This window comes from Lepisma saccharinum, chromosome 27 (genome assembly GCF_977018435.1).
Source record: "Lepisma saccharinum chromosome 27, izLepSacc3.1, whole genome shotgun sequence".
NCBI lineage: Eukaryota > Metazoa > Arthropoda > Insecta > Zygentoma > Lepismatidae > Lepisma > Lepisma saccharinum.
In genome coordinates this window covers 58638581-58655639 of record NC_139255.1, presented here as the reverse complement: position 1 = coordinate 58655639, position 17059 = coordinate 58638581, and the positions used below count along the sequence as shown (strand labels likewise).

The 17059-nt window shown below is 38.8% G+C and overlaps 1 protein-coding gene across 2 annotated transcripts in view; it reads right to left on the bottom strand.

The window, feature by feature from the left end:
* Positions 1 to 17059, bottom strand: part of LOC145980086 (uncharacterized) — a 44146-nt gene that overhangs the window by 9929 nt on the left and 17158 nt on the right. The window contains exon 3 of one of the 2 annotated variants that reach the window (XM_083113084.1): positions 5229 to 5450. In XM_083113084.1, coding sequence (XP_082969210.1) covers positions 5239 to 5450 — 212 coding nt within the window. In that variant the 3' untranslated portion in view covers positions 5229 to 5238. Of the gene's footprint in view, positions 1 to 5220; positions 5451 to 17059 lie in introns of both variants that reach the window. The other variant, XM_083113083.1, reaches the window with a different exon arrangement.

Genomic DNA, 17059 nt, shown 5'->3' with positions numbered 1-17059 from the left:
CACTCATATTTAGCAACTTATCTCTGAAGGTGGCAACTATGTCCCTCATCGTGCCAAGCGAAAACGGGCTCGGCTGGTGCCTTATGACTAGCCCCCTCCCCCTGCCACCTTGTTCCCCGCTGAGACTTCTTCAACCCTCTGCACAAGTTTCAACTTGGTTAGGCTAGGTCTTGGATGGCTCGGACCGTTGCCTTGCGAGGGTACGAAACAGCTGGCGATGCCACGCCGTCATCAGCTTGGCCCAAGTCTTTCCCACATGAGCTTGACTGATTGCGAGATACGAATCTCCTTGTCTACACACTATAATGTATTAATTTAACAATACTTTGGCAAGGTATGCGTTTCTTCTGAGGGTAGTGCCGTGACACGATGGCTCTGCCATTTGACCGCCGCTGGTGCAGGTCGTATTCTTTCTGTTTCTCGGCAGTCCATGTGTTTTGATGTGAACATATGATCATTAGGGCTGAGCCGAGTGTCGGTGAGGGCATCGGTGAGTATCGGTTGATTTTCTTTTACCGATACCAAAGATTTTCAGTGACTAGAAAAGCAGGCAAAGGCAGCAGCTTGTCTCAACATTTGTCCTATTTAAAAGTTCGTTCACCCTTCCTTGTGACAGACTGGGAGACCAGCACAGGAAGTTCCATAGATTTCCCTAGAAACACTGGATAAACCCCCACCCTCCTGGGAAGCAGATGGCAAGATCAAAGGCATGGGTAAGTGAAAGCTGAACCCAAACTTGACCATGAAGGCATGTAACTGCTTAGTTAATGCTGTAGGAATTAACCACTTATTGCCAATTCTTGCTTGAAGCTCATGGTCGTAAGATAGGTGGGTGTTTTTAAACCACCCGCCATGCTAATGCCGGGTCAGGTAGTTACAGAGTTCTTGGAAAAGAGGGATGAAGGTCGCAGTGAAATTAGCTTTGCTTTATCTACCTTCAAGCAGGAAGGGGATTCAGCAATTTCTTCTTGTCCTCTTCCCTTCTGTGTCAGTCTTTTGTTTGACTGCCGGTATCAGCCAATGAGGGTTATTTATTTCTGCCAAAAGCCGGCCCCCATGGCAGAGTGATTAGCAGATTGCGCTACGATGCCAGGGGTCCTGGATTTGATTCCTGGCCTGGGCAAGGATGTTTGTGAGTGTCCATTATCAATTTCATCATGTCATCACTCATCCCCATCTTCGCAAATTAGCCAAAAGTGGCACAAAAAGTGAAGTAATATTAAGCAAATCAATCAATCAATTATTTCCGCCGAGATTAGAATGGGAACATACGGCTTTGAATGACAATACTAAGAAGCTAATCGGGACTGGACCTAAATTTTAAAGTGGGACTCGAACCACTATGTGCCTCCACTGAGTATCGAACCTGGGATCCACTGATTACAAGGCGACAGTATTACCACTACACCATCGGGAGGCCCCTCTAAAGATTTATGTTCACCACTACTTACAATAATGTACATAAAATCTTTATCAGGAACTTTACTTTTCATCAAATGGACGTACCATCATTCTTTTTGTTATTCAATATATATTCAATTTATACTTCTTTGACATTAATTTTCTTGGCATGACAGTTGTTTTTACACAAATTTTAGCGATCTTAACTACACGTAAGCTAGATGATGAATATTTGCTGTTATATCTCTGATTTTATAGCATCCTTTTATTATTTATGTAATAACAAAATTTTTTAGTCAAGAAACAAAGAACAAAATAGGTATTAATGTTGTCTTTCCTCCGTTTCTTAGTCTGTGGTTACATACAACAATACTCCATACCTATCGGAGAAATTAAGTACTAATTAATTAATTTACGTATTATTACGAATCGACCTATAATTATATTAACATATTAAATAGAAACACTTTTATTATTATATTTCTGAGACATTTGGCTTGGACTGGCTCCCCAAATATATTTCTAGATACATGCCAAGTGATGTGACGAGTTAGTATGACTCGGTAACTAGCCTTTGTTATTTTATACTCGAATTATAGAAGTATCAGTATCGGAAGGAATCGGTCATGGTATCGGCTCAGCTCTAATGATCCTGTGTTATATTTCTGCGGTGTTAGTAGGAAAAATTGATGTAACTTAAAATAGATAATAAAATCATTACGCGAGTTCATATTTATGTTCGTCTCTTGTAAAACTGTAGGTTAATTGCAAGTAATGCACTCCCAACCTTGTTCCCACCCAAAATAAATAAGAGCTCGGGAGTACGCGGGTAGCAGAAAAATTGCATTGGAAAGGGCTAAATGAGCTTTTACTACAGTGTGTCCGAGAAAAAATATACCAATAAAGAATTTAAATAACTCAACAATCGTTAATGACAGAAATGTCAAATAATGTTTATTTGGAAGAGAAAATCATAGAATTTTTTTTAACCAAAGAACAAGAAAAAAAATCACCTTAGTAGATCTCAATGTGTGCTCCTTTGGTGGCGCGACAAACATCAAGGCGGTACTCAACCTCCATCCAAGTGTTCTTCAACATTTGATGAGTGACGGAGCCACATGCATTGATAATTCTTTCACGGAGATCATTGAGGTCTTGCACAGATGTTTGGTAAACCATAATCTTCACATAACCCCAAAGGAGGCAAGTCTGGTGACCGTGGTGGCCATTTAATGGGTCCACCCCTCCCAATCCAATTACCAGCGAAATTGTTATTAAGGAAGTTAGTAACACAATGGGCATAATGTGGGGGGGGGGCATCCTGCTGAAACATGTACCCATGAGGTATACGAGGTACAACATACTGTTGCAAGATTTGCAGGTAACTTGCACCTGCAACTGTAGCTTCCTCAAAGAAAATGGGCTCAATTACGGAATCTCGTGTCAAACCACACCACACATTCAACTTTGGACTGTCGCGTTCATGTTCAATAACTGCATGGGGATTCTGCTCACCCCATATTCTACAGTTATGCCTATCTGAAAATGTTACGCGTGTCAGGAATTCATTGTCATCATCAATGCGTGATAGCACTTCACTAGCATAATCAAACCTAGCGGGTTTATCACTGCACTTTAGTTTCTGAACAAGCTGTAACTTGTAGGCTCTAAGCCTTAACCTTTTATGTACAATATCATGCACAGTAGAACGTGGAATTTGAAGTTGAGAACTAGCACGTCTCACAGATTTACGCGGGCTTCTCTGGAAAGCTTCCTGAACTGCAACCACTTTATCCTTGCTCACATGCTTCCGACCACTACCTTTCTTCCTCAACAAAGACCCTGTTTCCAGCAATTGTTTATGCCACTTAACAATGTAATGACGTTCTGGTGCTTCCTGTCCATATTGATTCTTCTTTGTACCGTTACAGGAGGAGGAATTCTGCAAACCAAAACCAGCACTCAACTTTCTGACGAACAGTAAACGGTGCCATTGTACATACTACTCACGAACAAAGCAGCACATGCGCTTAATTATGTTACGATATTTTCCCTTCTGGTGGTAAAAAAAAAATTCCTTTCTTCCCTCTTCCAAATAAACGTTATTTGATATTTCTATCGTTAACGATTGTTGAGTTATTTAAATTCTTTATTGGTATATTTTTTCTCGGACACACTGTATTACTTGGAATTGACTCTCATATTTAAAATAGAAACTAGTGAACTGTTAAAAGTACAGGTTTCTTCAATGTATGATAGGAACCTACTGTGTTCAATGTGTGGCACATTTAGGTTTGTGTTGTAAATGGTGGTTGAACATTGCCAATAATGCCATTGGGCTTCAGCATTAGGAGAAGGTGTAGTCTTGTGTTTTTGGCTTCCTGCCAGGCATGATCAACAAGCTAGAACAACGGGGACAGAAGGCCTTTCCATAGTCGAAAAATGCTGCAGCAAGATTTGAGTCAGTATAATGATCACTATGATACGAGAGCTGCTGGAAAAGTTTCTGCAATCAATATGAAAAAGACATGTGAAATTCTGGGAATGGCTTTATTGTTTTTGAAAGTATTCACCCTTAAGATCGATACACTTTTGCATATGCTCAAACCATTTAAAAGCATTTTCTCCACTCTGATACTGCAGAAACCACTGTTCGGAATGCATCAACAGCTGCTTCAGGTGACACAAATCGCTCCCCAAGCATCTTATTTTTCATGTGTGGAAACAAAAAGAAGTCATTAGGTGATAAATCAAGTGAGTACGAACAATGATTCATTAATTCGACATTTTTACTGGACAAAAAATCAACAATTTGGTGTGCTGAGTGGGAACTGGCATTGTCGTGGTGAAGAATAATGCAACGATTTGGGTTTGTTTTATGCAATTCATTGATGACCTCTGGCAAACAAATTGTTGTATACCACTCAGTATTTACAGTCCTTCGATCTGCTAAAGCTATTGTTGCCACATACCCGGTATAACAGAAGAAACAAGCAATCATTTGCTTGGCAGCACTCCTCGAACGAACAACTTTTGTTGGTTTCAGCTCATTTGAAACACCCAAACAGTGGATTGCTGTTTATTTTCGGGTTCGTATGAATAGTTCCAAGTTTCGTCCCCTGTAACGATGTAGTACACCAAATTTGACTTGCCTCAGTTGAATTTTTTGAGCATTTCTATACACCAATTTACACAAGCCTGTTTTTGAGCTTTGGGCAAGTTGTGTGGGATCTAACGGCTTGAAAGTTTCCGTACGTTCAGATGACCATGCAAAATCGTATGTATTGCTTTCATGTCAATATTCAAGGATGCCTGAATCTCACGGTATGTCACATGCTGATCTCTCTCAATCATTTCATGCACAGCATCAACATTACTGGCAACAACACACATGGATGGATGACCTTCACAAAATTCATCACTGAGAAATGTGCGACCATGCTGGAATTCGGAAAACCAATTGTACACAGTCCAATTGGATGGTGCTTCATCCCCAAAAGCCAAATGAAGTCGCTTGATGCATTGTTTCGGTGTTAAGCTACATTTGAAATCATAAAAAAATCATTGCCCGAAAGTGTTCATGAGAAATTTCCATTTCTCACACGAAACTACTACTTCAAACTGCTGTGAAAAATAAACAAAGAGGCTTAAACAAACAATCAAAGATAATTTAAACATAAACACTAGCGCCACTGTTGGTGGTAGTTTGTAGAAACTTTTCCAGCAGCCCTCGTAATACACCACATAACTGCCATTGCATTTCAGACAATTCGTTAGTATACACAGACCCTGATCGAAATGTATTTCTAGATATGTTACCTGCACACCTCCGTCCTGCTAAGCCCTTCTGTACTGAAAATCCATGAGTTCTTCCGACTCCTCTTTCAAGTGAAGCCTCTCACCAGCCTGCAGTGTGTGGATTCGATTCGCCTCCGAGCTCTCGTTCTCCAGTGAACTGCCCTTCAGGATGTCCGGCACACTCGCTCCTGGCTCAGCCACTAGGAATGTCTCTAGATCCATGTTGTCCATGCCTGCTCCATGGGTGGAACCTGCAACACAGGAATTCATCTTAACACTTCTACAGAAATGTCATTTTCTGTATAGTGTAGGGATGGCCAAACGGATCCGGATCCGAAAAATCCGGATCCATTCGGATCCGGATCCAAAATTTACGGATCCGGATCCAGGTCCGAAAGTTTCGGATCTGGTTCCGGATCCGAAAGTTCCGGATCTGGATCCGGATCCAAGAGTTCCGGATCCGGGTCTGAAAGTTTCGGATCTGGATCCGGATCCGAGAGTTTCGTATCTCAATCCCATTATAATATTACCACACCTTAAAAGGTATTATGATCTTCGATTACAAAGAAATTTTTCATTAGTTAGTCCTACAAGAATTTTTTTCAAGTGTTGTTCCTAAAATACTTTGCTACGCATCGGCTAAGACACTCGTACACAAAAATAATCTTACTTGTTTAACATAAAATGTCAGAGGTGATTTTGTAAATGCCATTGAAACGAATATGTATTCATTCGAATGTATTGGAAATGAAAACACACATAAATGTGAGACATTCCATTCCAGGATGAAACCTTTAACACATATAACAAGATAGAAATGTTATACAAAAATTATACAATTGTTCTACAGTTACAGTTTTACAAATTAAAATAAAACATTATAATATATGCAGTGTTATATAATTACAAAGTGTAAGACTAATAAGGGAGGTTATCTAAGGGTCACCCTCCGATTTCCATGAAACTTGGCAGGCGTATAGTAGGGCCCAAAGGAAGATATACGTGTTTTTTTTGTTTCACCTAAAAAACGGTTTTAGGGGGCAAAACCCCCTCAAATGTCAAGATGAGGACAAATTGAAGTAAGGATCTGACCCCTGTGTCCCTCCGATTTCCATGAAACTTGGCAGGTGTATAGTGGGGCGCAATGGAAGAAATACGTGTATTTTTGTTTCAGCTAAAAAACGGTTTTAGGGGGCAAAACTCGCCTCAAATGTCAAGATGAGGACGAATAGACGTGGGGAATATCTGACCCCTGTGTCCCCCTCCGATTCCCATGAAATTTGACAGGTGTATTTATTTATTTATTTATTTCGTCTCCTTTTACATGGCGAAGTTAAGGCTGTGGATCCTTTTCTTCCACTTGACCATGTTTACAAAAAAATTGAATATGAAATAATTAAAATATTGAAAAAAATAAAGAAAAAAATATAAAAATTACAGAGAAATAAAAAATACAAAGAAAAATTACATATAAGAAAGGTAATCTAACCTATAAATACGGCCACACACACTCACACACACACATACATATTTTTGCCCTTACACACGTACAAGCATATACATAACACTACACTTTCTTAAGGACAGTCCAATATTACACATACTTAAAACACAGTCCAAAACGATATACTTTGACGATAATTCATCTTAACTATTACGCTAAATAATTTTTGTGCCTTACGTCCTTCTATCATTCTCTGCACCCGCCATATTATTAGGGAAATCAAACATTTAATTTTCATTGTATAATATGTGTAACTTTAACAATTTTTTGAACGTCACAATTGAGGAAGAGACATGAATTTCAGGTGGCAACTTGTTCCAAAGGCCTGCTGAGTTAACAGTAAAATAATTTGCATAAAAGTTGGATTTGTGGAGTGGAATGGAGAGCAGAGACCTTTCGCGCGATCTGGTGTTGCGGCTGTGAAAGTCGGAAAGATGTTGAAATCGGTTATAGAGATATTGCGGGTCTTTTAATTGGAGGATTTTGTACAGTAAAATTAACTTATGAAAATTACGTTTATCGCTTAATTTAAGCCACTCGACCTTCACAAAGTACGATGTCAAATGCTCTGAATATTTTAGATCGAAAACGAAACGAATGCAGGCATTTTGAATTCGCTGCAGTCGTTTAGCTTGCTCGTGATTGACATCCAAGAAAGCAATGTCGCAATAGTCAACAATGGGAAATACAAGAGACTGGACCAGTTTAATTTTTATGCGTTCAGGGAGGAAGTTTTTGAGCCGATAGAGTGAATGCAATGCACCGAAAGCTCTTCTAGATACAGAGTTAACTTGCTCTGCCCAGGTGAGATGGTGGTTGAGTATCACACCCAGATTCTTAACAGTAGTGGAGAAGGGCAGATGAATATCATTTACGTTCAGTCTAGGGAGGCTAGATTTATCTATTTTGCTCAAAATTCTAGGGGAACCTACAAGAATACACTGGGTTTTAGTCGGGTTTAGATGTAAGCCATGGTGTGCAGACCAAGTACTTATTTGTTTAAGGTCATTGTTCACAATTTCTATTGCATGCAGTATTTTTTGCGGGGGGAAAGAGAAATATAACTGAAAATCGTCGGCATAGATATGGTATTTACAGCAGTTAAGCACCGTCGGGAGGTCGTTTATATACATAGCAAATAAGAGGGGGCCGAGTACAGTGCCTTGAGGGACACCACATGGAATGTTTTTCCACGACGGTTTTCCATATAGGTCAACGACACATTGTTGACGTTCTTGTAGATAGGAGTAGAACCAATTAACCGCGGAGTCGGAAAAATTGAATATCGATGATAATTTAGCGAGTAGAATTTCATGATCAATTGTCTGAAAAGCTTTTGTAAAGTCTAGAAGTACCAGAATCGTAAGTTGCTTATTGTCCATGGCTAGCCTCATGTCATCGGTTACGTTGACAAGAGCCGTGCAAGTGCTGTGGTTACTTCGAAAGCCAGACTGAAGAGGATCTATTAAATTATTTCGCGTTAGAAAGTCCCGGGTTTGATCGCTGACGAGATGCTCTAGGGCTTTAGACAAGGCTGGGAGGATGCTGATTGGTCGGTAATCGTTGACGTTTATTATGTTGTTTTAGGTATAGGGCGTACCAGGGCGAGTTTCCAAGACGAGGGAAATGCGCCGGTAATTAAAGAAAAATTAAAAATATGAGTGATAGGAGCAAGTAGGTACGTGGTAGAGAATTATTTTAATCATGAGGATAGAAATTTCATCTACTCCTATGGCCGATGACTTTATCTTCTGTAACAATTGTCTGACCTGTTCTGGCGAAAAATAAGAAAAACAAAATTTTGGAGCAGTTGTGGAGTGTGTTTCAATGTTACGAATCATTTCGTGTTTCACATTATCATCGACGATCGGAAGATCACAAAAGTGATCGTTCAATACTTCCGGTGGAAATTTATTAATGGATTCGTGGTTTCTCTGCTTCCCAACTCCCAGTATTTTCAATTTTTTCCAGAGGACGTCAGGTTTGCTTTCGTATGTTAGTAGTTCAGACGCGAATCGGCGCTTTGATTTTCGTACTTCCTGGGTGCAACGGTTCCTCAGGATTCTGTAATTTTCAAAGATGGATGTGTTATGATCACCAACCTTCATCCCCTTCCTATATTTGGTGTACGCTTTGTCACGCATCGCCATAAGCCGATGCAACTCGTCCGTCAGCCAGGGAGCAGGGGGACGCGAAACACGCTTCTTCCTGACTGGAGCATGTTTATCATACAATTGGAGGATAAAGCTATTTAACAATGAAACTTGCTCATCCACTGTAGGTAACGTACTGATTAAATGCCATGGTAAAAGGGCAGCGTCTTCATTTAGGCGGGCTTCGTTAATGTTTTTGAAGTCTCTATATGAAACTTGTTTTGCTTTATATATAGGAACGCGAAGATAATAGGACACGTAAATTAAATCGTGGTATGAAATTCCAGGCACTGGTATTTGGCCATGGCGCGTTACACGATTTTCGTCAGAAACCAAGATGACGTCAAGCCATGAGTCGGAAGTGGCCGTGTGGTGGGTTGGATTTAAATGGCATATGGAAAGATTTAAAGCAGATAACGTGTCATGGAATTCTATAACCTTTTCTTTTTTGCTACATAGGTCGGTATTCATATCTCCCAGAACGATCGTGTGTGAATATTTTGGTAGAAAGTTTGCAACGTCGTTCTCGAAGTTATCAAGGCGAGTGCAAGGTGGACGATAGACTACCGCCAGGAGGAGTTTTTGTTGACAGATACTGATTTCGAGGATTATATATTCCGATGAACCGTCATAGGCATCGGGCGACTTTGAGATAATTTTGGCAGGGATGTCCTCGCGCAAATAAATTGCCACTCCCCCTCCCCTCTTTCCGTATCTGTCTTTCCTAAATAAACGAAATCCCGGAAGATGCACCAGATCGTCCGAAAGACTCTCCTTCAACCATGTTTCCGAGACCAGTAAGGCATGCACGTCTTTGTTTATTTGAATTATATTTTCTACTTCTAGGAAATGAGCGAGAATACTTTGCACGTTGATATGAATTGCGTTAAAGCTGCCGGGTGCAAGATTCAGCTGTGGCCCAGAATATGGATAAACCGTTTCCGTTTGTAGCGCTGCAGTTAAGTAGGAAAGGCCATTGTTGCTGTTTGTCGGAGAGATACAAATGTTGCAAAGTTGGTTGAAGAAGTTCGACGTCGGCGTTGCCGGATTTACATTACACAAATCGTCTCTATCAGCCATAATATTGCTTACGGTTTTTAGAAGTGCTGACAAATGGATGGAAAGCACACATTTTAAAAGAGATTACATATATAATTAGTTTAAAAAAGATTTGACTTACCATAAAAGTAGCGCTGATGAAAGGCAGGTGCAGTGAACACAGAAATAATAATACACTTCCATTAGATTTAAATTTAAAGACACTCACATGGACGGAACGTATGCACAAGGATGAAAAATTGATACGCAAAGATAAAATAGTTTCACGCGCTTGTACACAATAAAAACACATAATACACAACACACACACAGTTGCATTATTTAAACATACACTCATGAATCCTTATTGCAAATTTACTTTTCCTCCCGCATTTATTTCATGTTGTCAAGTGCCGCTAGTGTTGTGACGGATACTTTCCGGCCAGTCGGTAAGAGTATGATAATTCTTCCATTTTCGGTCCACACGTTCCGTTGGCCGTGCCGGTCTTTTGCCCTCCGCAACACATCTTGTCGCACGGACGTCAGGGATTCGGTGATGAGCAGCTTCGTACCTTTCAGAGATTTCTTCCGCCTCCAAACTTCGTCCCTGGTGCGGTAGCTGGTCAGACGAAAGATGATGGGCCTCCTTCCTTCACGGACGGCATCGGCGGCGGTTCTTCTTTGAGGGCCAAGGCGGTGAGATCTTTCGATGTGCTCCAGAGTGATGTGTTGTAAGTTTAGATTCTTGTGGAGAACGTCAAGTACCAGGGAGTCTGTATTTTCGTTCGATCTTTCAGGAACGCCATGCAGGACGAGGCAGTTTCTCCGAGAGTACATTTCGAGGTCGTCGATTCTGATGGCATTTTCTGCCGTTTCCTTCCTTAAAATCTGCAGGTCGGACTTCACAACTTTGAATGTGTCTTCAACCTCCTCCTTGAATTTCTTGAATGTATAGAGAGACCCTATGCCCCCTGTTTCTTCCTATGCCCTATTTACGTGGTTTCGGGGTCAGATCCCTACTTCAATTTCTCCTCATCTTGACATTTGAGGGGTGGACCTGCCAAGTTTCATGGAAATCGGAGGGGGAGACTTAGACCTCCCTTGTAAGTGTATTAATTAATTACAAATCTCGCACGCGCACACACACACTATATATATATGTGTGTGTGTATGTATGTATATTATATATATATGTATATTAACAGGTAACAATATGTTATAAACACATTCTTACTTTCCAAAGAAGCGCATGTGGGATGGCAAAACGGATCCGGATCCAAAAATTCCAGATCCGGATCTGAAAATTCCGAATCCGAAAATTCAGGATCCAGATCCGAAAATTCTGGATCCAGATCCAAAAGTTCTGGATCCGGATCTGAAAGTACCGGATCCGGATCCGGATCTGAAAATTCTGGATCCGAAAAATTTTAGGATCCGGAACCAACCGGATCCGTCAGTATCCGGATCTGGCCATCCCTAGTATAGTGGCATGGTGAACCCTTTAATACGTTCTCTGCCACATCGGTCATAATGACCGAAACTGTCGTACACCAATCAAGATTTTGCTCATTATAACCGAAGCATGTTGTTTGCACTATGTTTTCCTAGCGTGCCGTCAGTCACATGTATAACAATGATGCGCATAAGCATGACCGACAAGGCAAGGCAAGTCGAGAGCACATAAAAGTGTTCTGGCTGTTCTATTTTTTACAGAAAAAAAGCAAAATTTAGGAATTTGCACAATAAAGTCCAATAACCAATTTGACGTAGGAGGAAGGAATTGTTAAAACCACCCTGGCAGAGAACGTGTTAACTATCTTTAAGGTATGAAATACAATATGAATTATACTGTTCAAGCGTGCAAAAGGTTATTTCCTTGTCTTTCAAACAGCTGTAAATTTCTGCTGCTCTTTCAAAATGATGTAATATTACAAAGTTAATGGCAGTCGCATGCTTGGGGTACAATTGTCCCCATGTGTGTAAATACATAACAACCAAAGTAGTGCCATGTTCAATTCGCTTTCGGCACTAATACATTGTTACATGTCCTCCCCTTCCTCACTAACCCACTTCCATATAACATGGGGCAGGGGGGGGCACATATGGGGGACAACTATACCCAACTGTACACCAGATCCACTTGAATGGGTGGAAAAAATCCCAGTTCTCCCCCACCAGGGATCGAACCTAGGTATCTCGCATGGTAGTCAGACGACCTAACGACTGAGCTACCATGGCTTCTTTATACAGTAATTATGTTTCTGTGTCGATCCTATATTGGGCGTAAACATGAAATACGCCTTTCGCGATGAAATTATGTCACTATGCTGGGAACATGAAAAAAGTAGAGATTTTAATAAAGTTGCACATTTAATTTCAACTACATGATGCGCCACTTAGGCACAGTGGTCTTTTGATAAATCAAATTATCACTTACCACCATGATGAAGATGAGACACGATGCCGAGAGGTACTCCACTTTATGCACATAAGCTAATCGGAACTCAATCGATAGCTTTAGTTTGGTGCTTGATGATCTGTGTATTTTTAAGCATATTTTATGTAGAGAAAGGCTAATCAATATTAGACCTACAGTGTAAATTGGGATCCCAACCACTATGTGCCTCCACCGGGCAGCTTAAAATTCTTTCCAGATGGGTGACTTAGAAAAACTAGTTTTCCCCAGTATTTTTTTGGTGTTTATAAAAAAGTGTGGTATTATTTAACATTTATTTCCTAAAATCTACAATTCCTCTTTCCACATATATATGTTACATTTGTATAAATTTTCTCACATAAGAATTTCTTGAAAGTGACTAGAATAACTAAACGGGAATCATTATAAGAAATTTCCACAATCTGGACATAAATTATTAAATGTTATTCTCAAGAGTACAAACAAAAGTACAATTTAATTTGACACAAGTACAAGTAAAATTCAGCAACGAATGTGACATCTAGCAGTTGAAATTTGAAAGATGTGGTTATAACTACACCTCGGATTTTTAGCTTCTAAAAATTCTGAAATAGGTTCTAAAAATATTAAATTAGGACCTAAAAAATTCTGAAGTAGTATAACCATGTTAAGATAAGGTGTGTAGTACATGTAAATTCTGCCATTGTGTGAGGGCAGCACTGCCAAGTGGCAACAGCTGACCGGCGGGGTCGAGTGATTCATGTCAGACATTTGCTGGACAGACTGTGAGCGGTGCACAATGTTTAGTGTGCAATACGTGTTTCGAAGTGGGCTGGCTGTTTGTACTCGTAAAGCTTTAGTATTTGTGTACTGTTTTCTTTTTATTGGTGATAGTAGTTTCTAAAAATATTAAATTAGGATCAAAAAATCCTGAAGTAGGTTCCAAAACACTTAAATGATACAACATTCCTGAAAATTACTGACTAGATAGAATCGTTAAAAAAAAAATCAGAAGAATTGTAAGAAATTTTAGAAGGTATATATAAAAACCAAATGTTAATTTTCTAACCAAATTGTCATTTGTATGCATCATTTTCAAAATAGTCCCCTATTACGTGCAGTTAGCAAAAGTTACTTATTGGTAAGAAAAATTAATTATTTATGAATAATATGCTGCATAATATCAGGGTGGCTACTCACTTGGAATACCTTGAATTGTGGGAATAATGCGTGAATAATTCACTCTGGGAATTATGCGTGAATTTAGGTAAAACAGATGCTCGATTTTATTTTTATCTTTTAATTAACTTTTAACTGAAACATACTGGTGCAAATTTGAATGCTGAAACATTACTTCGCAAGGTGTGAATGCCACAAAAGGACCGTACTGACGCAAAAGTTTGCAAGACCACACACATCAGAAGGTTGCACTTTGGACTATGCAGGCAGTAAACGCAATTGGTTGCCAAAACTGGAAAGGATGAGGGGGGGGGGGAGAACAGTTTACTTTCTCTTAGTAGCCAAGGCTTAGCATTAAGGGTCCTTAGTGTGGGGGCAAAAGGTAGGGGGGAACTGCCCCTCTAACCACAGCCACTGTGTGCAGGTAACAGTGGCGTCAGATATTTTGTTTTCTTTAGAGCTATGAAAAACATCATAGACTTGAGGGGAGAGGAATCGACAGAAAACATGATTCAAACTCGCCAGTCATTGGATTGTTTCATTTAAATACCTCTGAGAGATGTAAAAATCCTTTAAAACCTAAGAAAAATTATAAAAACCTAAAAATAGGTTTTATTTAGGCATATAAACCTAAAATAGGTTCTAACAAGTAAAATAGGTTATTTTAGGCACTATAAAACTTCAGCAGTTGTTGCACTTTTTAATGAAACTTGTTCTTTACCTGCAAAGGAAAAAATAGGTAAAAAACCTAAAATCCGAGATGTAGTTATGACATATGTGCACAAGGGATGCAGTGCGATTATCACCCATCATTCATTCACAATGGAATTGTATAGCGAACGACGGGCTACGCCTTCTTATTGGATGGTAATTGTACGATGGGCTATACCCTTGCTCATCCAGGATCTGAACCACTGCACAATATGCATGTCACAAATTTCAGAGCATGATATACATATTCACATTACTACTGCAATAAGAATACAAAATTTAATAGTAGTCAAAAATATTATATTCCCCAAGTTATTTTCTTCTTTAAATTCCACACTTGTCACTGGGAGCAATACATATTTATTTTTAAATGTGCTTAGTGCGAACACAAAAACCTATCCAGAACTGCAATACTTGCTTCATTACACAAAAGAAAGGATTTCTTGTTCTTACTATTGCTAAATATCTATTTCTGTAATAAAAGCTTCATAAATTGTTTCTAAGGGTGTTAAAAAAAATATTCAACTTTTAAAAGGATAAACAAATAAAAAAAATATTAAAAGCAAACCTGCACTTTTCTTTGTACAGTTTACAATATTTTCTTAAATTGCGCATTCTCTATCACAATTTTTTTTTCACAAAACATTTATATCTGAATTGATATTTTATGAATTGCATTTGTATCTGGACTACTATCACACCATAAAAGTATTAACCTTGAATAAATTGAAAAATGGGAAGTAACAATGGGTTTCGAAAGATTATTAAAAATAAGTTTAAGTACTCATTCACTACTCTTTGTAGGATACCCTTCTTTAAGCATAATAAACACTGGTCTGGGTTAACAAGGAAACTACTTTATTCTGAGTAAATTTGCAACTGATTAAATATTTTGTTTGTATTTTTTCGAGATGGGATGAGAATTTTCATGAGCCGTCTCGTCTCTAATTTCAAAAGTCCCGTCCCGTAACGTTTTCGAAGAGACAAGATGGGAATGTTAGGGGTAGCTGGGGATGCATTGTAAAAATTATTGAGATACCATTCTCCCCACATCCCCCTCACTTCAAGTGCTGCATGTAGTTAAAATGTGGGACGTTATTCAATTTAAAACATGTGTCATTTATTGTTATTGGGAATTGGAAAAGTGGTTTCTGTATTTGGAACTGAAACCCCTCCCTCCTTCCCAAGAAATGATTGCTCATTTGTACCCTCCCTACAGAAATACCTTCTGCCTCCACTTATATTATGTACCAACAAGAAGCATAAAAACACACAAGTAAGTCTTCATATATTTATTTTATTCCAATTAATGATCATCAGTTGTACGAAATTCTTTGCAAGAAATTTTCTAGCATAAAGTAACTGTAAAAGTAAGTTACAGTTACTTTTAAAGTACCAGTAAGTGTAACTTAGTTCCTTTTTAATATTAGGAACTTTCCGAAAACAGTTGTGCTGGATATTCACTCATCCGGTGGATAGAGTTGGAAAGACTCCTGAAGTAATCATAAATTTGGTACATTACTTTTATTAGTTTACAATAGCTATTATTGTGTAATAATAATCAGAACTATGATTATTATTATTATTGCTATTAATTCTACTCATGAAGTTTTAACAATGGACTGATCCCATCCTTACAAAAATATCTGGCCATGCTCATGGAGGCTTGTGTCAAAAAAAATATATTTCTTTCATCTTGTTTTCCATGTCAAAGTATAGGCTGTTGTACTTTTTCTACCATTTAATAAACTATTACTACTATCTGAAGTATTCCTTTCACTTGGAAATGGGAGTATGGTATTCTAACAATTCTAAAATTCTTACAGCACCAAATCTGACATATCCACGTAAGCATACAGGTGCAGGATAGTAAAATCTTAATTCCATCAACTTGTAATAATATGGTCCCTGGTGTGATACGTGGTGGAGGCACATAGCAGTTTGGATTGCACTTTAAACTGTACGTCCAGTCCAAATTAGCCTATCTGTGCATAAAGTGCATTTAAAAACTCATTATGCATCAAAATACCTGTTCAATACATTCATACAGAAATTGATTCAGGGCCGTTACCCACCATACTCCCTCGAGAATTGTTAATTTTCTTAAATAGACAGATTTAGACATTTTACATAAGATAAAATTGGTTTCATCGCATGGAAAACACAAATGGCGGAGATATTTGATCCCAAAGTATGGCCCACGTATGTAAAAACCTGACATTTCAGAGTATTATAGCTGCTGTTGTGGAATGCCTTCTTCGGTGCAATATTCACTTGTGCGAAGCCTTCGGGCTGTTCTTTTTCACAGTAAGGTAACACACGTACTTTACTTCACAATAACACATTTCCGCAAGCTAAAAACAACCGAAAATGTTCAGCAAAACTGTTTTTTTTTTTTTTCCAGGTTATGTTGAAAATATATATTTTAAAAATGAAATAATTTTTTTCCTGGTAGTAACATTCAGTTTGTATTGTTTCAGTTGACTGAATCAAAAACTATTTAACCTTTATCATCCGAATGGTCTATCTGGGAACCTCGTCTGTATTTCCGTTGAGGAGCTGCAGCAGCTGCAGCACACGGCAGCAATTAACGTGCCATTTCTTCAAAACTACACATGATAATTCAGTTCTGTCTTTTCTCATCTTTCGTATTCACATGAAGGTATGATATACTCAAATTACAAAACAATATATATTCACTGTTACTACTATCAACAAGCGAAGTTTGAGAAAGTCCTCTCTTCCCCCTTGATTACCCTATATACAAGGGTCGTTCAAGGTTGACCGGGACTTTTATTTCTGCAGAGGAAATAGGTAGCAGAAGAAACACCAAACTATGTCAGTTTTTCACTGACGAGG